Source organism: Haemaphysalis longicornis, unplaced genomic scaffold (genome assembly GCF_048455015.1).
Source record: "Haemaphysalis longicornis isolate Haplotype H1 unplaced genomic scaffold, Haemaphysalis longicornis Haplotype H1 scaffold_1, whole genome shotgun sequence".
NCBI lineage: Eukaryota > Metazoa > Arthropoda > Arachnida > Ixodida > Ixodidae > Haemaphysalis > Haemaphysalis longicornis.
In genome coordinates, this window is record NW_027526203.1 from 22,205,302 (window position 1) to 22,226,637 (window position 21,336).

The window sequence follows — 21,336 nt, forward strand, 5'->3', positions numbered from 1 at the left end:
TGGCTCCCATTCTCCAGTAATGCTGAAACCTTTTCTTCGTAGATGAGCCCATCACAAAAGCTGCGAAGCAGTGGTGACTCTTCTGCAGCTTCCATGCTGGGATCCAGAGAGTCGCAAAAGCTTTTAGAGCTCATCAAATTTCGCAACACACTGATTATGGGGACGTACTGGAATGTTTTCCCATCACTTAGGACTTGTTCTTCGGGCTTGACATAGGGGAGGTGTGCTTTTGCAAACTGCTCTCTTTGGTATTTGCTTTTCACTCCTTCAAACACGTCGTGAATAAAGTCAAAGGCAAGCAGCGTCTGTAGTTCGGTGTTTTCATCTGGTGCAACTGCAATACGCTGTTGGATCTCAAGAGCCCAAAGTCGCAACACGTCAACTAAACGTCACTTTGAAGTCATCAAAAATTTTCTCCTTTGTAGAATGTGGCAACTCGTTTCCTTCAGCCACACGGAAAAAAAGTAAACACAGCTGCTTTCTCAACTTCATCTTAAAGTCATGTGTGCTCGTGCTGGTTCTTGGATCCACGCGTTCACTTTCGTCAGCATCACTCATCACATAATCCTCGCTCAACGGCTCAGCGTCGTTCGAAATAGGCCTCACCCGAGCTTCCTCTGATGGCCCAACGTTGTCATGTCTCACCCGAGCTTCCTCTGACGACCCAACGTTATCGTGACGCCCAGCATTACTGAATTTTCGTGAAGGCGCGAGGTCCATGTGGCTTCTGTGTTCTCGGTAGAGATGTTTTCGGAATGATTTAAAGCAACTATATGTTGCTGGGCAGCCTCCGACACCACACATAACACGAAATCCTCGCTCATTCCGGTGATCTCTGATGTGCCAGACGATCTTGGAGAGTTTTCGCGACGAGAACCCACAGCGCGGACATGTATGCAACATTTTCAGATACCAAGCGTCGCATTACACCCTTTAGAAAAGTCAGTCTGGCAACGTAACTTACTATCATCACCATCGATATTCACTTGGCGTCGGCCATTACTTGATCTCTACTATCAGCCGGCGTAATACCGGCGTGGTGCGCAAGCGAGCTAATCTGACCCGGCACTCTGTAAAATGCCCAACGACCCGATTCAGTGGTCGAAGGATTTATCCTTGCTACCGGGTGGGTTTTCAGAGAGGCGATTAGGACCCTACTTCGAAAGTTTGGGTGCTTGCAGTTCGTCCGGACGTACTTGCGAGCGCAGCCACAAGCTCGTCTCGGAGTCGTATGCCGACCCGTCGTCTGTGCGCGTTGCTTCATCATCGGCAAGGTACAGTACATTAATATATTTGATTTTGGTTAACTGCATGTGAACGGTCAGCATAGCTTCTCAGGAAAGGCTCTGCCGCGTTGTTTCCCGGCTACAAATGGGTGCGTGTAGGTCTTTCACGTCGCCGTTATGTCAGCTCCGTAATGTAGTCAGCGGCAAAGCTGACGAAAGGCTTCAGCCACGGCCGCTCGATCTCCCTTCAGCGCTCGAGCGAACCTTCGCCCTACAAAAGCTGCATGGCCACAAAGCATGCGGCGAGGGATCTGTAACATAGTACACGTGGAAACTTGGGCGCAAATCGATTGAATGGCAGGTCGTTTAGTATGTGGGCATTTGTTTCAAAGGGCAATCCTTTTCAAAAACGAGCAGTCACATGGGGAACTCGTCGAACATATGATGCTAGGAGTCGGCGATAGGCGCACGCAGCGTGGCGCAGAAGCAAAACAAACAAAATAATCGGTACATAGTTCTAGGCTCTACGTTCCGATCAGACGCTGCGTAACCTGTGTACCCTTCGCGGCCTAGTGAAGCTTACAAAAACATGCGCTGGCATAGGCAGGAAAAGTAGATCGGTGGTTGTGAGAGGTGGCTTACGTTAAAACCGCTATAAATGCTCGTGAGTTTTCCTATTGCGCATACATATTAGGTCGTAGGACATGGTGCAACCCCCCCGGCCCCTCCCCCTGCAAACACCGAGTTTTAAACCATTTTTGAAGTCGGATAAGAGGTAGTATGTGTGCACATCACCCTGTCAGGGAAAAAAAAGCGTGTAAGAACCTATGTAGGCCCAAGGTCCCCAGACTTTTTTAACCAGGTTGTTGGTGTCTCACACATTAGTAAAACTATCATTATTATTGTCCTTGCCAACTGCTCCCTTTTTAGAGTTTTAAAGCGTCCATGTTTCGACATATTTGGGTGTTTGTCTTTTTATTCACAGAAATAAAATTGTCTTATTATTCACAGATATAAAATCAATGTCATGCATGTCATTTACTCAGTTTAATATTCTGATGCGGGTAAAAAATGGCAGTGTTTTTCACTAGGGCACATGTACGGAATGAGTGCATTAAACTTGTTCTGTATTCATTCCAGCCCTGGGGATGTGCATGTGAAATGCAAGTGCTTCAGGAGCCAAAAAAAGACTTTAAAGCCCTATGAAGTGGACGTGGTCCTGGGGCCTGGTGGCACCGTGACAAAAGCTACGTGCCAATGCCCCGCCGGTAGGAATGGTGCCTGCAGTCACAGTAGGGCTGCCCTAAATCTGCTGGCATTACTAAAGCAGCAGGGATATACTGAACCGCCACCGGAGCTGTCCTGCACAGAGCTGCCGCAGCAATGGCGAAGGCCACGCAGCACCCCACTTGCTCCCATGCCACTGCAGTTTGTCGATTGGAGAAGTGTGCGGCAAGAAGGATTAGCGGAGCCAATCTAGAGTAAATTCTATGATTCTAGGGTGACTGTGGGGTCATTCAATGAAGTGGCTACCAGTATAAGGACGCTCGGATCACAGCTTTCTTCCGTCTGTCCTTCACCATTCTGGAGGCAACTAGAAACAGGGGACCTCATTGAGAGCTCCTCAAGAATGGGGCCTACACCTGTGGACAGCCCACTAGAATATTTGAAGCCAGTGGTGCCTCACGGGTTCGAGACATTGATCTGTCCCGAGGTAGAGTGCAGAGCCCCAACCACGACAACACCGACAAGGCCAGCCCTGTTCCAGTCATGCACGGTGTGGAGGCACACTTCAGCGAGCTGTCTTCCTCAGCAAGCTGCAATCCTTGAGGTAAGTATGCAGTCTAAAGTTGCGTCATAACCAGTACTGGGCAGGGAACTTGCAACGGTGGTTGCCTGGGCAGGTTGGTGTAACGTGATCGATACCTAAATCATCACACCAAAAAAAAGGCACTGAGGATAAAGGTATAAAAATAGGTATAAGAATAGCTTTTTTGTCATCGTGGCGCAGTGGCTAAGGCTTTGTGCTGCTGAATCTCGTATAACAATTTTTTTTCGTGGTCCACTAATCTCCATAATAGCACGGGTCTCTTCCACTTGGAACTTGAGGCCAAACAAGCAACAACCTCTTCCCAACATTTCTGATCAGGGCTTGGAAATCACGCCTGCTGATGCTGCTGCCCTGGAGCAGAATACACACCAGCAAGCCAACAGCGAAACGTGGAAGGAGGCTCGGTCGCAGCGTGTAACAGCGTCGTCCTTCGGGGTTGTCTTGAAACGCCCTACGTGGACGGATAAAGGACTGCAAAATTTTACGTCGCAGAAAGATCTGTCACGCGTGAGACCTATCCAGTAAGTACAAAAATGTTTGGGCTTCTTCCTAATAAAAAAATTGTGTAGTAAGGCCTTTCTTTTTTTCAATGCAAAGGCAGGAAGTCTTATGTGACTTCCTGCGTTTTTTTCTTGTTATGTAATCTTGGTCAAGTTAAATTTGGCGATGTAGCTTTTGACAGTGGCACATACTTCCTTTTTCCACCAAAATGGAACATGGCATGACCCTACATTCAAGCGACTGTTTTTTTACGTTTGTGAAATTTCATTGTCACTTCACCATATGAATTAGCAGTTTTGAATGCGCTGCGAGACACGCACTGTGGCCAATGACTGCTACTGGCAACTTCATCTCGAAGCATTACAAGGAAGAGAAAATTCTCAACTATTGAAGATTGATGTAGCATGCATTTTTTTGTATTTTTGAGATGTGCACGTGTACAATGGGCAGAAACTGAGTGAACTAGTTGGTTCATGGGTGAGTGAACTTGGTTTCTGGGTCAGAGCCCAAAAAACCTAATGCAACACGGCTACAAAAATGTGACGACACACAGCATTGTGTGTTGCCAAATTTTGGTTGCCCATGTAGCATTAGTTTTTGTAGGCAGACCAGTAAACCAAGTGGGATGTGCGCATGCATCGGCCAAGACCAACTGCATGCGTTTTTATGCTCCATATGTGCAAAATTTAGTTAACATTTCGTCCAAGATGCACGTGTGGAAATGTATCTGTATGCTTGTTTTATTATTTTGTATCGTGAAAGGTTTATGGGCTACGTGTTCGGCATTTCCTGAAGCTGAATCCCCAAAAACCGTGTCGCCTGAACTCATGACACTGATCATATAGGCAGAGGTGAGCGTGCGCTCGCCTCTGATCACACCATGTAGCACGAGCATTAGGAGACAACATCTGTAGGGTCGTCATGTCATTTTAGCATTTTAGGCAAAGGTCCCACACAAAGCGAGGAGGAATGGCACGAGTGTCAATGTATACCTGCAAATGTTTCATGCTTGCAACGTATGTGGCAGTTGCGTACTCTTTTTTCTCCCCCGCCGTGGTTCAGTGGTGCCGCTGAGTACCACAATGCGTTATCCTTGCCACAGCAGCCATTTTTCTGAGTGAGGCAAAAAACAAAAATGCCCGCTAATTGAGATTTCGGTCAACGGAAAAGATTTCCAGGCGGACGAAATTAATCCCAAGCCCTCTACAAGGCATGATAGCTCAGCTTTGGCGCATAAACACGCCCTCCTCCACCTTTTTTTGAAATTGTTTTGTACCACTGATGCAACTTTTTCTTACAGGTATGGCATCAGCAACGAGCAACCTGCAGTTCACCGATATGTGTCGGTGATGAAGACCACAGGACACGATGTTGAAGCCTTTATATGTGGGTTGGTGGTTGACCCTTCATGTCCGTGGCTGGGTGCGTCGCCAGACAGGCTGATATTTGATCCGTCAGAGACACCTATGCATGGCCTCCTTGAGGTTAAGTGCCCATACAGCCAAAAGGGCAAGTCAGTTTCACAAATAGAAGAGCCCTTTTACATGGTGAAAGACCAGCAAGGCATCTTCAGGCTAGACCGTAGTCATGACTACTACTTTCAAGTGCTCGGCCAGATGGCGTTGGCAGGCCTGTCTTGGACAGATTTTGCCGTGTTTTCGGACCAGTTCATGATTGTTGAGCGAATAAGGTTTTGCGAGCAGGACTGGGCTGTAGCCAGGCCTAAACTTGACAACTTTTTCTTTTCTGTTTTGCTGCCTTATTTGGCCAAATAAATGTGATAAAAGGGGCAATGCAGAATTTGCTAGTCAGGAGAAGCACACTTTGTGCTGCAAGTTCACACTGCAAGCACAGGTGTCATAAAGATAAAATACAAATTTAATTTATTCAAAATATTTAGTGTTTGTTTATTCAGAGCTTCTTCCTCTGTTCTCCAGCTCCTGTGCGGTGGATGAATCGTCCTTAAATAAACACATTTTCATTCACTCACACTTGGTGTTGAGTCATTTGGGGTAGTGTCCTTAGGTGTGTGGTCACTTGGTGCACGTATAATGGGAGACTGAAAGTTTGTCAGCAATACACACACCACCCACATCTCGTTGATGACAGGACCCAGGGAAAGCGGTATAGGTCTGTCGAAGATGTGGAAGTTCTTGATTCGCTGTATGCGTCGCTCCACGTGTATGCGCAGGGACGCGATTTCCTCGGTCTCTTGCACCTCCTCCTCCCAGAATTGTTCTCTGGTAAGAAAGGGTGGTGTGTTCAGCTGAACCTTGATGTCATCTAGTAGGTCCTGGAGTTTGAAGCCCTTGTCAGCCATTACGACGTCACCCTCCTCAAAAGAACGCTTCAAAAAACCACTTTGACGCACGCATTCCTTGTCGGAGATGGAGCCTGGAAAAAGGTTTGACACAAAAGTCACGGTGCCATCGGGTGAAATGCCGACCAAACCCTTAAACGTATTCGCAGACTCATAGTGCGAATATGTTGCCGACTGAAGTGCGAGTGAGCTCGCTGCCTGGCATTTTATCTCAGTTGCATCCAGGATAACGCGTGTTGAGGAGTACTTGGGCTTGAAAGCTGGAGGCATCTCTTCAAGCACTTTTGCTTTAGAAAACCATAAATTCAGATGTGACAACTTGAAAAAAGCGAAGCTTGTCCAAGTTTTGCATATGCTTGAAACGGTGGCAATCGACACACAAAATCTGTCTGCCAAGTCTTTTTCGAACAGTCCGAGGCGCATCCTCACAAGAAACAAAAAGAATTCATTTTCCACTGTGAGACTCCTTGGTCTGCCTGCGTTTGGCGGGTCTGAACGAGGTGTGGACCAAGTTCTCACATATCTCCCGTTGTAAGCCAGGGTTGAAGAACATAACAAGAAACTGGAACACCGTGTATGATGGTAGGCCAGTATAAAAACGCATATCTTCATCGCTGTGCTTGAACCGTTCAATGGAAAACTGTGTTCCGGCTTTTTTCCGCAGCTTATCTGCCACCTCCTTCATCAGTTCTAACTCCCTCGTAATTTGCAAAACCTTCAACTTAGCAGCCTTCAGCTCCTCTTCTAGCTCTTCAGCTTTTCGAAGTTCCATTTTAACACGTAACAGTTCGTTCTGCGTGGCTTTTAGATCATTCTGGGCAGCTTTCAGCAGCTGCTGATTCTGTGTCGCTGCAGTTTTGGCTTCATTGCAGAATGGGCAGCCATGGCTGGAAACAGATGACTGTTGTTCCAAGCTGCTCATTTCAGTGTCCTCGTTGGTTGGTTCGTCCGAGGAAGGGAGATCTACATCTTGTGCACACACCCCATCAAAGTTGCCATTCCCAGTAAAAGCTCCTTGACGTTGGGTTGTCAACTGCTGCACATTTGTTGCACAGCGTTGCTTAGGGGGTGGCCGTTGTACTTTAGGACGTTGTGACGGGAAGTTGAACACACTTGGCACAGCATGCTCTTTCAGGCGTCTTCTACCGGATGCGTAGTTTGAGAAGAAGTCACTATCAACAAAGTGCTTTGAGCAGACCTTCGTGTGTTTGGTTATTTGAAATTTCTTGCCTTGATCTCGGCGTATAGCCACAATCCACTTTTTTTTCAGGCCAGGATTATTTTGGGAATCCTAAGAATGAAACCTAAGAAAGGGGTAAAAAATTGCATTAGCCCAGAGAAGCAAAAAAAACATCGCGTAGTTGCTTTCTATACTATTCATGTTTTATCCCTTTAAGAAAAGGTACAATTTAGTACAATGTTTCTAAGTTGGCTGATAACCATAAAAACTATGAACGGGCGTTGAGTAGTACCCACATGCAATTTTGGCGAGCTCACTAAAATCGCACCGTGAAAACTACATGCGAAGCAGAACTTTGACTGAAAACGTAGAAGTAGCGCTCACGAAACTAACTGAAAAGTCATTGAGACCAACAGGAAATATGACGCGAAAGTCGTCGGGCGAATTCAACGCGCTTAAAACATGAAAATATCTACCTCCAATGACTTTACATCAGCCCACGCTAGAGAAGCTCTCAGTTAATCTTCACAAACTGCTCCTGACCGTAGTATTTAACGATAATAAAAAAAAAAACTGAAGCAAGCGCGAGCAGTTCGCACGAAGTGCTCACGGCGAGCCCGAACACTCAGCGACCGCGACCAGGGAAAGTACGCACTCGTCCAGCAGCGCAGCACGCTTGCCAATGGTTTAAACAGATCACCTCCCCTTCTTTTTGATGCAAGCGGTTTTTCAGTAAGCATGGCCAGCATGTTTTCCGTTCATACATCAGGTCTGCTACGGCACGTTCTAGCGTCACGTATGTACTCAGTGCGTACGTACCTTGTTTCCGAGCGCGTCTTTCGTGGCACGCTGGCTGCACAAAGGCACGCAACAGCATCCTGGCATCGCGGATGTGTTCAGACGATGACGACTAGCGTCGGCAGGGCGCAAGAGGCCGCAAAAAGTACAAAAGATAGTAAACTCGAGCCACTGAGCGCTGAGGCGTACCGTGTGTGCATGCCGCACGCTGGCAAGTAGATCAAGTAATGGCGGACGAGAGCAGTTGGTGGGTCCGTCACTAGGCGGCGCTGGCTTTCTTAAAGGGCGTATTATGCAGGAATTGCGCGACTCTTTGTCTGACGCGCACATCCCACCAGCAAGGATAAAAAAACGGCTTCGCTTGGATTGCAGCAACTGCAAGCAGCCGCAGTTGCTGAACGTATCCATACACACAAGTATAGATCGTTCCAAATATATTTTCGATGTATGGACCTAATTTTGCAAAATAAAAACGCTGTTTTATCGCAAAGTGAGACTAATTCGAGAACGCAACTTATCTTTTTTACTTTTTACAATAAAAATAGGTGGCACTGACTAACAAACTGCTTCAGAATGTTGTCGCCTTTGTATAATTGCCTGTCAAATGAGATAAAAATGACAAAACAGTCTTTCTTGTCCTTTCCTGCCCTTTCTCACGCACTAAACAGTGCTCGTTAGGCAGCGTCGCGTTGCGGATATTACAAGAAACAATTTGCAATAGTGATGTACGGTGGCGGATTGTTTGTTTTTGCGCGCCACGGCGCGGATGGACGGCCAAACTAGGCGGCAAAACTTTCTGATCGCCTTCGAAAACTTGACAAGCAATGATATCTCGGTGACGCTGCATGTCTGCACTTCTACTTCTACCTACCTGCTTCTACGGCGGGTTCTTTCCGTCTGTGGTTGTTTTGCAAACGACGTTCGAAGTGGTTAGTTTTATATTAGGTCAAGTTTGACACGAAAGGCTGACTGCCAGTGCAGGATGGAGGACGTGTGCCTGGTTTTTTTCAAAGACCGAAAAAAAGTTGTCCAAATCGGTGGCGAACGCCGAAAAGAAGATTTGATTGCCGCTCTGCGGGGTACCAGGCCTCTCAAGCTTGGACGTTCCCTTGTTTCCCTATAGGCGGCGTAAAAATCGACATCCCACGTGACCGACCTACAGCGTAGTTTTCGACCGTCAAGTGCACCAGACGGCGCAAGCGAAAGGTTACTTTTGGTATAGAATACAAAACATTCATTCCGTGACTCAAAGAGCCAACACAGTTCGCTTACAATGTGTTGTTTAAAAATATTATTAACAAGTTCCACATCAAACATCCGTTGAGCAAAAATGTACGCAACTTTTTACGAACAGCCGACTGGTGCACCACCTCGTTTCTGAATTCGCAACCACAAAGCCGCCAATTCAAATTGAAACCGCTGCAACTGCTGCAACGGCCACCGTTTCTATGTGCGCGGAGCACGGTTTTCGTGACTGTTATTGCTGTTATGTGCTTTTGCGCCCACCAGTTGTTGAGAGGACTGGCAAAACACGGGAATTGAGTGCTTGTGGAGTGACAAATGTGGGAAATTCCGCATCGGAAGACAGCTGTCGAGGCCAGAATATTTGATTCTTCCAACAGAAGGTGAGTGTTATGCACCCCGCTAGAAAGACGGTGCAAACGAAACCGTTGTCGCCGTCATTACCTCATTTGTGCCCTTCGTTCGAAATCTTAGCGCAAGTGAACGAGTTGTTATGGCAAAAAAAAACGTCACGAAAGCGACGTACAATTGCAGCGATCGAAATGAAATGATGTCCTGGCCTCTGTAAACTTGCGGATGTCAATAAACGATTTGTTCTCACTTGCTGCTCACTGTGGTCTGTGCCAGTCGAGGACATCTGGTCACCTGGCGTAACTACACTTCACTAGCGCGGCGCAAGTAAACACGCGGCCAGCGTGCCAGCCAGGAACCAGCAGGAGCAGCCACGGCCGGACTCGACGCTCCTTTCGCGCGCGGTAGGATGAGAGTCGAGTCCGGCCGTGGAGCAGCGAGCCGGCGGGCGCCGTGCGAGGGCAGCCTTGTTATTAAAGAGCTCAAGCGGCCTGTGCAAAAAGCATTCGCCATGTTTACAAAGCCGTGTTTACAGCGCCATCAAGCGGGCGTACTCGGTAGTTCACGACGCCGCCACTACGCTTTTTCTGGCACTACAGGCAAAGCTAGACCTTCGCTTCTCTAAAATCCTCCCTGTTCTGTGGGGGTACCGACTCTGAAGATGCCACCAAAGGCGCGCGCATTGAGGTAAGTCGCTGTGTTTCCTATATGCTCAAGTTGGTGTTGGGAGGGTAGTGAGAATTCTTTAAAGTGTGTGGCAAGTTTACTGCTGAGTTCTACGGCATGGTGTGATGGCTTAAAAAGTCATAGCTGAGCCGCATTCCGCACGTGGCGCGGACACCACGTGTGTTCGCACTTTTCCGGCTTCTTGAAAACAGTGTTTACTGAACTCGCACATTCTATCGCCTCACAACCTGCCTTAGTCGACGTGAAACGACCGCTCAAACATGGCCTGGGCGCTTGTAAAGTGTACAAATGTCTGCTAGCTATGACTGTCGGCACCGTATAAAGGAATATGCTAGCCTTAGCAATCCTCGTCCAAAGTGCTTGGTACTTTTCAACGAGGATATGTCGTATGACCCGTGCTCGGAGTTGATAGTCGAATATGACGCATGAACTTGTTAGATCTCTTCCAGCGAACTTAGAGCGTTTTCCTATGCTGGTGTATTTATTTTTGAGCATGACAGTAAGATTGCGATCAAGCGTTCCGTCCAGAGGAAACACAACTCGCGTTAAAATCAGTCTTTCTTGATTCTTACCCAACCGGCCGAACCACTTCCGCTTACTGGCTAGCCAGGGTCACTGTTAATTATTAATCACTGGTAATAATTACCGGAGGTCGAGCGTAACTAGCGATGGCTACGTCGCTAGCGGTTCGGCCGGTTGAGTAAAAATCAAGACAGCGTGAATTGTAAACAAAACGCTAACCACGGCCACAAAAAAAAAGAGGGGAGAATAGAATTCGCGACTACAACGTTCGTAGGCGTCTGATCGGCTGGTTTCAATTGACGGAACGCTACACGCTTCGTTTTTGTGTGTGCACATTCCTGTGTAACATTGCTGTTTCGCACTCTCAAACAACTTAGCTATAAATGCTTGTTTGATGGCATATTCGGCTGTTTTACATTACTTTCAGCTGTACAATACCCGTTTGAAACCTTCGTGGATTGTCCAGAAAGTCACGTGTTCGCTGACGGCGACAAAATTAGGCTCGTGACCGAAGAAGTCAACATCCCCATACTGTCATGCAGACCAACGAGCCTTTGCTTAGAGGTTATTAAGTGCTGAACAACTTCTAGCATTGACAGAAAGATGAAATGTTTCGTAGCTATTTTGGTCTGACCTGGATACAAATTATGCTTTGAATTTTTTTCCCATGAAACTCATCGCAGATCTTGAGAAAAATGTCCGTCCAAAGGTAGCGTCTAACAATGTGTGAAAGTAGCATGTGGAATGAGGAAGCCCACGCCCTCACGTCCAGTATTGCAATATTGCAATTGATTAGCCACTCAGCCACCATATCATGTAGTGGTTTTAAAGCAGTAAGGGTTTGGAAGTTGGTTGGTAGTACTGTGTGAGGAAAAAGTGCTACAAAGGGCACTATATGACAGCCTCAAGTGGCAGTCAGCATGAGAGCTAGCGGTTTTAAAGCAGTAAGGCTGCTGAAGCTGTAGTTCATCTCACAATCTGCATGCAGCAGGGATGAAGCTTCACAGTATAGCAAGGTGGTTCCATCTGCCCGGCAGTGGGGGGGGAAGTGTCCTTCAGCCGCTCTCCATAGAATGACGAGGGGAGTTAGATGTGTTCATGAAGGGGCTTTGTGATGAGCCGCATAGTACTTACACCGCTTGCACGCAGCTTGGGACAATCCACAAAGGTTTCAAAGCGGGTATTGTACAGCTGAAAGTAATGTAAAACAGCCGCATATGCCGTCAAACAAGCATTTATAGCTAAGTTGTTTGAGAGTGCGAAACAGCAATGTTACACAGGAATGTGCACACACAAAAACAAAGCGTGTAGCGTCGCGTCAATTGAAACCAGCCGATCAGACGCCTACGAACGTTGTAGTCGCGAATTCTATTCTCCCCTCTTTTTTTTTTTTTTGTGGCCGTGGTTAGCGTTTTGTTTACAATTCACGCTGACTTGATTTTTACTCAACCGGCCGAACCGCTAGCGACGTAGCCATCGCTAGTTACGCTCGACCTCCGGTAATTATTACCAGTGATTAAAAATTAACAGTGACCCTGGCTAGCCAGTAAGCGGAAGCGGTCGGGCCGGTTGGGTAAGAATCAAGAAAGACTGATTTTAACGCGAGTTGTGTTTCCTCTGGACGGAACGGTTGATCGCAATCTTACTGTCATGCTCAAAAATAAATACACCAGCATAGGAAAACGCTCTAAGTTCGCTGGAAGAGATCTAACAAGTTCATGCGTCATATTCGACTATCAACTCCGAGCACGGGTCATACGACATATCCTCGTTGAAAAGTACCAAGCACTTTGGACGAGGATTGCTAAGGCTAGCATATTCCTTTATACGGTGCCGACAGTCATAACTAGCAGACATTTGTACACTTTACAAGCGCACAGGCCATGTTTGTGCGGTCGTTTCACGTCGACTAAGGCAGATTGTGAGGCGATGGATTGTGCGAGTTCAGTAAACACTGTTTTCAAGACGCTGGAAAAGTGCGAACACACGTGGTGTCCGCGCCACGTGCGGAATGCGGCTCAGCTATGACTTTTTAAGCCATCACACTATGCCGTAGAACTCAGCAGTAAACTTGCCACACACTTTAGAGAATTCTCACTACCCGCCCAACACCAACTTGAGCATATAGGAAACACATCTTCAAAGTCGGTACCCCGCAGAGCGGCAATCAAATCTTCTTTTCGGCGTTCGCCACCGATTTGGACAACTTTTTTTCGGTCTTTGAAAAACACCAGGCACACGTCCTCCATCCTGCACTGGCAGTCAGCCTTTCGTGTCAAACTTGACTTAATATAAAACTAACCACTTCGAACGTCGTTTGCAAAACAACCACAGACGGAAAGAACCCGCCGTAGAAACAGGTAGGTAGAAGTAGAAGTGCAGACATGCAGCGTCACCGAGATATCATTGCTTGTCAAGTTTCCGTAGGCGATCAGAACGTTTTGCCACCTAGTTTTGCCGTTCATCCGCCCCGTGGCGCGCAAAAACAAACAATCCTAAGGTCCCTAAAATAACTAAGGTAGCGCCAACTGCTCCCCCCTTCTCCGCTGCCCTCCTCTTTTTTCTCTCCCCTCACCCGCGGCGCCGCGGTCCCTTGAACTCCGCGGCGGGGCCGCCATGTTTGTTGGCTTCCTCAGAGCAGACGCCCTCGCAACGCTTCGGGCCGCTCGCTGCAGTTTTTCGTGCAGTTTGCTCTTGTTTTCGCGCCGCAATCGCTCTTTGGTAGCATTAATAGTATTTCTAGAGCCCCGTTTTACCAACACGCATTAAGTGAGACTGTTTTGTTGTATATTTTTGTCTAGAAGGGGATATTTGCGCGGTGGATGCCGCGGGCGCATACGGACAGCGCGGTGTTTGTTTACGTGTGCGGCATACTCAGGATAGTTCGTGAACGCGAGAGGATCGAACGTGGACGTTTCAAACTGCTCTGTTACATAGTATTTCTAGAGCCCCATATTACTAACACGCCCTAAGTGAGGCTGTTTTGTTGTATATTTTTGTGTAGAAGGGGGTATTTGCGGGATGGATGCCGCTGGCGCATACGGACAGCGCGGTGTTTGTTTACGTGTGCGGCATGCTCAGGATAGTTCGTGAACGCGAAAGGATCGAACGTGGTCGTTTCAAATTGCTCTGTTACAGTAATTCCGTTCTTGCATTTGCGTGATTAAATTGTGGTCGTGCAAGCGCTGCACAGAGGGCTTGCGCATGGTTCGCGGTGACCTTGGTTCGTAGCAGTTCGAGCGCTGCGCTGGCTTTTTTGCGTTCGCGTTTTTTGCGTTAGTTGTAGATCATTAGGCAGCGCTCAGTATGCGCCCCGCATTAGCTACTGACATTCATGCCACCTTTATTTCGTGCACTTTACGGTGCTTTGACGCTGTTGCAAAATATATGTCACCTTCACGTCGTTATAGGCCGCTGTCAAGGTCAAAGTTCTCGCGTCTCCTCGTTGGCCTTGCCCAAGATGGCTGTACTTTTGGCAGTGCGTCCGTGGCATAGCAATGTTCGTGCGATTGGCGTTCACAATTACTTCGAGTACGGTCCTGTCGGGCATATCTGGAACAGGCTCGCACAAAGAACGCGCAGTTAAAGAATGCGCTCAGCATTACAATTAGCTGTAGCGCCCAATTCTATAATAACTAACGTATTCCAAGGCCAGAAGCACGCTAACAAGCGCAATTGTGAATCCTTTTCATGCTGTACAGCTAACATTGATTCATGTGTGGGCTTTGATAAATTACAGCTTGCTACAGCCGAGCTGGCCGTGACGGCGCTGACCTTATTCGAGCAGCCGAAGGCACAACCACTCGGCATTGCGAAGCTACATAAAGAGACGCGGACGCAACACTTGTTTGAAACGAGCAGCTGACTCTTCGGTTGTTATCGGTTGTTATACGCTGGCGGCTTCGCCTGCTCCGAGGCAGCTGAGCCTAAAATGGCGAATTTAAATGGACAGTGGAGGCGAAGAGAAGAAAAAACAAACAACGCGGGGACGAGGTATTACGTCACTGGCCGTTGTCCAATGGCGCGCGGCGTTCGCTGGCGAAAAAGAAAATGGCAAAAAACGAAGGAGGAAAGGAGCGCGGGCGAGGGCGAAAGGCGGCGAGATCTAAAGATGGCGCTACCTTAGTAATTTCAGGGACCTTAAAAAATCCGCCACCGTACATCACTATTGCAAATTGTTTCTTGTAATATCCGCAACGCGACGCTGCCTAACGAGCACTGTTTAGTGCGTGAGAAAGGGCAGGAAAGGACAAGAAAGACTGTTTTGTCATTTTTATCTCATTTGACAGGCAATTATACAAAGGCAACAACATTCATAAGCAGTTTGTTAGTCAGTGCCACCTAGTTTTATTGTAAAAAGTAAAAAAGAGAAGTTGTGTTCTCGAATTAGTCTCACTTTGCGATAAAACAGCGTTTTTATTTTGCAAAATTAGGTCCATACATCAAAAATATATTTGGAACGATCTATGCTTGTGTGTATGGATACGTTCAGCAACTGCGGCTGCTTGCAGTTGCTGCAATCCAAGCGAAGCCGTTTTTTTTATCCTTGCTGGTGCGATGCGCGCGTCAGACAAAGAGTCGCGCAATTCCTGCATAATTGCGACGCTTGGTATCTGAAAATGTTGCATACATGTCCGCGCTGTGGGTTCTCGTCGCGAAAACTCTCCAAGATGGTCTGGCACATCAGAGATCACCGGAATGAGCGAGGATTTCGTGTTATGTGTGGTGTCGGAGGCTGCCCAGCAACATATAGTTGCTTTGAATAATTCCGAATACATCTCTACCGACAACACAGAAGCCACATGAACCTCGCGCCTTCACGAAAATCCAGTAATGCTGGGCGTCACGACAACGTTGGGTTGTGAGAGGAAGCTCGGGTGAGACATGACAACGTTGGGCCATCAGAGGAAGCTCGGGTGAGGCATATTTCGAACGACGCTGAACCATTGAGCGAGGATTATGTGATGAGTGATGCTGACGAAAGTGAACGCGTGGATTCAAGAACCAGCACGAGCACACATGACTTTAAGTAGGAGTTGAGAATGCAGCTGTGTTTACTTTTTTTCCGTGTGGCTGAAGGAAACAAGTTGCCACATTCTACAACGGAGAAAATTTTTGATGACTTTAAAGTGACGTTTGTTGACGTGTTGCGACTTTGGGCTCTTGAGATCCAACAGCGTATTGCAGTTGCACCAGATGAAAACACCGAACTACAGACGCTTCTTGCCTGTGACTTTATTCACGACGTGTTTGAAGGAGTGAAAAGCAAATACCAAAGAGAGCAGTTTGCAAAAGCACACCTCCCCTATGTCAATCCCGAAGAACAAGTCCTAAGTGATGGGAAAACATTCCAGTACGTCCCCATAATCAGTGTGTTGCGAAATTTGATGAGCTCTAAAAGCTTTTGCGACTCTCTGGATCCCAGCATGGAAGCTGCAGAAGAGTCACCATTGCTTCGCAGCTTTTGTGATGGGCTCATCTACGAAGAAAAGGTTTCAGCATTACTGGAGAATGGGAGCCAGTACACGCTGTTTCTAGTTCTTTACAGCGATGAGGTAGATGTTGTTAACCCCCTTGGATAAAAGCGTGGTGTTCACAAGCTCCTAGTTGTGTACTTCAGTGTGGTTAACCTGCATGTTCGATACAGATCACAGCTCTGTACTATACATGTTGCGGTCGTTGCACGGTACAAGCTTGTACAAGAACATGGAATAGGCGCTCTTCTGAAGCCACTGATATCTGATGTGTCAACCTTGGCAACGGATTTGTTTGTCGTCGAGTCTTCTGGTGTAAACGTGAAAGTATCAGCTCTTGTTGTCGCAATGAGCGGGGATAATCTATCGATGAACAGACTTGGTGGGTTAACTTGTTGTTTCAGCAAAGGCCGTCCATGCCGATATTGTACAGCCGCGTTCCCTAAGTTTGCCTCTATTTTTCATGAGAAGGATGTGCATGTTCATAATGCAGGTGTTCACAGAACCCATGTTGACAGTGCAATTGTGAATAAGCCACTAAGTACAGTGCTCTATGGTGTAAGGAGTGAGTCTCCACTGTCTTCTATAGGGTACTTTGATGTCACCTTGGGCTAAGAAAAGTTGTAGACTTAGTGTTTGCGCATGAGCTGCCTAGAGATCACCTACCATACCTGCAAGATGAGATACGTTTTTTTTGTCTTCTTTCATTGAGCTCTACCCGTCCAGGATGACCCCAAAGCTGCGCTTTTTGATACATTATCCGAGGATAATTAACCAGCTGGGTCCCCTTAAACAGTTCTGGTGCATGCGATACGAAGCAAAGCACCAGTACATGAAAACTATTGCTGCCCGCAATAAAAACTTCAAGAACATCACCAAGTCTGTATCCGAACGGCATCAGCTCTTACAAAGCTTTGAAATTGCAAACTGTGAACTGGACAAGGGAATGGAGACAACAAAGCCCAAACTGATTAAGCATAAAAACCTGGCTCCGTGCATGCAGGCAACATTTGCACCTGATGTGCCGGTGTGGCAAGTTGCATCAGTCACTATGCAGCATACAAAGTACTGGATGTGGTGATTTTGAAGAAATGCCAGCTGCCACATTTTGAAGAAGTTGTGGGGTTGTACATGTACTGTGGCAGTCTGTTTATTCTTGTCAATGTTTTGAGGACTGTCCTTTTCCAGCAACACCGCTGGTCATACCTGGTCTGCCGGACAGCAGAACATCTCGTTGTAAGGCCACATAATCTTCCATCGCATCACGTTCTGGACTTGTATTCAGATTGTGAATTGGTGCTGAAGCCAGAAGTGATGGTGGATGAGTGACTGCTTCATCACTGGCCATTGTTTTGTAGTTTGTGCTTGTGGATATAGTTCATAAACTTGTGTATAGACATTGAAATAAATAGAGATTAGTTGTACAACTTTGTATCACTTATTCTGTTAATGTGTCCAAGTTCAAGAGAAGAAAATCATTGTCATCTGTAACTGTGGATGAAGCGAAATAAAAATGATTAGCATCCATTCATATCAGCCGTGCATTTTGGTGAATCAATAATTTACATATACCAAATTAGGCAACATATAAAAGACCGAATTTGTAAGCTTTCAAGCATCACTTACCATCATTGATCTACTGCAGTCATTCAATACTTGCAATTTGTTCACTTACAAAACAGTAATAAAATGAAGGACACCACTTACAACCAAAGCTATCCTATCTGCACTTTACTTTCCATGCAACTTGTTCTGGCAGAACTTTTTTATATTTTCCTCTTAAAAATGCAACTTTTTTGTTGTTCTTCATGCTAACCCCCCTCCCCCCCTGACCCTTCCACCAATCAGCGGCGAGTCCCGCTCCTCGATCTGCTAACCTGATCTCCAGGCACTAACATTTTTTTTTGTTCTAGTATTTCCCCTTAGTGTTCATCTATATTTTTTGGTCTATCTTCCCTTCTAAAAAAACAAATCCTGCGCATGCCAGTGCTGACTACCAATAAAACGTGAATTATATTTGCGTAATCGGGGCCGGCAATCTGCGGCCCGCGAGACAGTACTTTGTGGCCCCCGGCACGACGTCAGAAGAGCCCCTCCCCTTGTCACTTCCTACCTGAAAGCCGACAGGACAGTTTTGACATCAGGTGGGGTTAGACAATAACAAAGAAAGATCGCTTCCAGTTGACAATGGTCCCCATCCTCACACTAACCCTGATACCGTCTTCACTTTGTTTCTTTGCACAGGCCCAACAATCCCCCCCTCCCACCCCTTTCCCCCGATTTGCAATCCATCCCCCTCCATGGCTTCACATAACTTGGCCCTCCGCCTCTTAAGGTTGCTGACCCCTGACCTAAAGGAAAGGTCTACCCGTGGGCGCGTTTCCATACGCTTCGCTGCACAGAGCACCCACGTGACGTGCGATGTCACTGCGTGCGCTGTTCTTTTGAGCGCCTGCTAATACGATCCCAGCGTTCGGGGTCTGTGGCCTCAATGTTTCGGTCTGAGTACTGGCGCTGACGGCTTGGGTTCCAGTCCCAGCAGGCCCATTCGTGAGTTTTTTTTTCATTGCCTAATTATTTTCTAAACTCAGCCGCTACCCAGCGGCGGATTTCTGGTTGCCCCCTGCAGAGGGTTGGTGCGTAATATTTTCAGTGATAAGATGATAATATGCACACATGTGCTTCAATCTAAACCTATTTTAGGTTGTATAGGGGAGAGACAGCCCACCCCCAATCAAGTCAGGCACTGGTTCTACCTTTTTATATGTCAAATAAAGTTTCATTGATTAAAATTATTACAAATGATTACAAAAAGTTCCACTTAAAGCAATTTACTTGTCATATATTGTTTATAAGAAAACTACATTTGCGGCACGTCTGCGCAAGGTTCGCGTGGCACCACATATCGATATGAACCCATTGTCGTAGCTATGCGTAATGTGTATGTTTACAATGAGTACAACATCCATAAATGAATGTTAGTATCAAACAAGCAGCAGTTACTAGGTGTGCGGTCCAGACTAGTAACGCTAGAAATCAGGGTCCATAGGTAGTAACAGAGCCTACGTACCATTCGGCGGGGTAGTAAAGTTCGCTAGGAGTTAGTAAATACGGCCGTTACTAAGCTTTTACGACCTTTTTTATTAAGAGTGTACTCTGGAAGGCTACATGGGCTTGTCGTTATTCCGTTTCATTGCACTTTACAAAATAAACAGGAGCCTACAATGCTTCCTTCAAATCTGAAATATAGAAATGAAAGATTGAACTGCGCGCAGTGTATCTGAAAATGAAACTTCGGTTTCTTGTCTTTGAGGTTCGTTTAGGTGCACAATTGCGTTTCTACAATGCGCACCATCCTTAGTCCAACCTGTTAGGTGCTACCTAAAATGTTTGCCAACATGTTACTAATTTGTGCAATTCATATTTCAGCGTTCGTCGCGAGTTCGGATATACCAGAAGCCAAAAGTGCCCACACTTTCTCGTCAGAGCAGGACTCTCCATCCTTCACTGACGTCAGAGGCACACAGCAGCAGCGTCCTGACGAGCGCCGCCGACGCCGGAGGACAAGAACGCACGGACTATGGAAGTTGGGCCGAAAGCCTGGATCTGCCTTCCAAGGACACTCACAATGCACTGTTCTGTGGGCAACTCATCATAGCACTGCGCATGATGCCCAGAGTCCAGCGGGACTACGCCAAACTGCGATTTATGCAGATTTTATTCGATGTAAGTACAAGGCTTAACACTGCGCGGCTTAAGTTCCAAGCATCGCCCGCGCGCAGTTTCACGCGCCTCTATTATTTCCCGCGTGAGGGAGTCACGGCTCCTAGCGAGCACCGTAGTTTAATTTTTTTCAAAAAGTGGAGAACACTTGCAATCACGGCAATGAATGCCAAGAGGTCTCCTTAGTGAGTTACTACACACAGAACACAAATAAGCCGGAATGGGAGTAAATGGCTTGTGTCATGACTCAGTACCAATTCGGAGTTTTCAAAACTCCTTCCAATGGGAGTTTCGCCTTACTCCCATTATTTCGGCAGTTTTTTCAGTAGCATATGGGAGTTTCATTTTACTGCCACTACAATGGGAGTTTCCAGGGGTACCATTGGGAGAGTATTGTTTCCTCCAACTGGGAGTTTTCAGGGGGCGCATTGGGAGCAGTGTTGACCTGCATTCGAGGTTTTTTTTGTGTGTGTTTTTGTGCGCTTCATATATATGCGCTGCAGTGGAATTTATTACTGCATTTGGGAGTTCTTAATAAGGGCACAGGCCGCATTTTTCTTTTTCGTTGGTGGTCACGTAATTTCTAGTCTTTTTCCGCTTCAAACGTTAAATGGCGAAACGTGAAAAGTTTGTTTTCTGCACAGTCAATTTATTGCATAAAAATTACATGAATACGATATACGAGTGAACACGTTAATAAGACAATAAAAACACTGAATCAACAAAACACCTACATCGAGACCAAGAGGTATCTTGGTAAGAACCTTATCTACTACAACACTCCTCAACGAAAAAATTTTAAGCCATTTGCAAACAATGAGGTCAGCATGTCGTCGGTGCGCTGTTTGCTTGCACCTGCCTCACAAACGCTGACGTTGCCGCACCCCCTGGCACGTTCCCCTGGAAGCCACAGCAGCAGATTCATTAGAGGGATAGCAACACGCTTTAAATCTGCGGTAACAAATACATAAGCATTTTGGGCATCTGACCTGAAAAAAAAAAGAAACGGCACTGTAAAGACGCTGAACTTGTCACTCTTGTGTCCAACTTTCCGTAATGTCTGAATGTTTGTTTAAAGCTACGCAAAATTGCACTTCTGTCCGAGACACCTGCGCTCACTAGTTCGTCAAAACGAAGTGTTCTGCTGTTCAAAAAGGTGCGCGACCCTTGTGGCGACCAACTTCTCAAAATGCTTCCTTTCCCTCTTTTGCTTGCGTGTAGTGTTCTGGGAACGAGCTTCAGGTTTTACCCCCCGCACTGCCCCTCTCTCCCCTCACCGAAAGTTAAGGAAAAATTTCGGTCGGTGTGACGCCTGCGCCTGCCCCCCTTAAAAAAAAAAAATAAGCAGTCGTCTGTCGACTCTACAGAATGCTCCCTCGAATGGCGTTTGCTGGTTATAGTTACACGCGCCTAGCGTACGGAGAGCTCCCACGGGGCCCCGACCTTCTCCCTTTTCAGTGAAAGCAATTAATCGCCGGCGG

General features: G+C 46.8%; 1 protein-coding gene across 1 annotated transcript; it reads right to left on the bottom strand.

Annotated features, from left to right (window-relative positions):
- Positions 1–5,536: 5,536 nt before the first annotated feature.
- LOC144158074 (uncharacterized) lies at positions 5,537–6,301 on the bottom strand. The gene has a single exon (XM_077688757.1). The coding sequence runs from the start codon at positions 6,299–6,301 to the stop codon at positions 5,537–5,539; it is 765 nt and encodes a 254-aa protein (XP_077544883.1).
- Between the last annotated feature and the right edge of the window lie 15,035 nt (positions 6,302–21,336).

Coding starts and splice junctions, on each gene's coding strand:
- LOC144158074 (XM_077688757.1), bottom strand. CDS start 6,301: ATGCGCCTCGGACTGTTCGAAAAAGACTTGGCAGACAGATTTTGTGTG.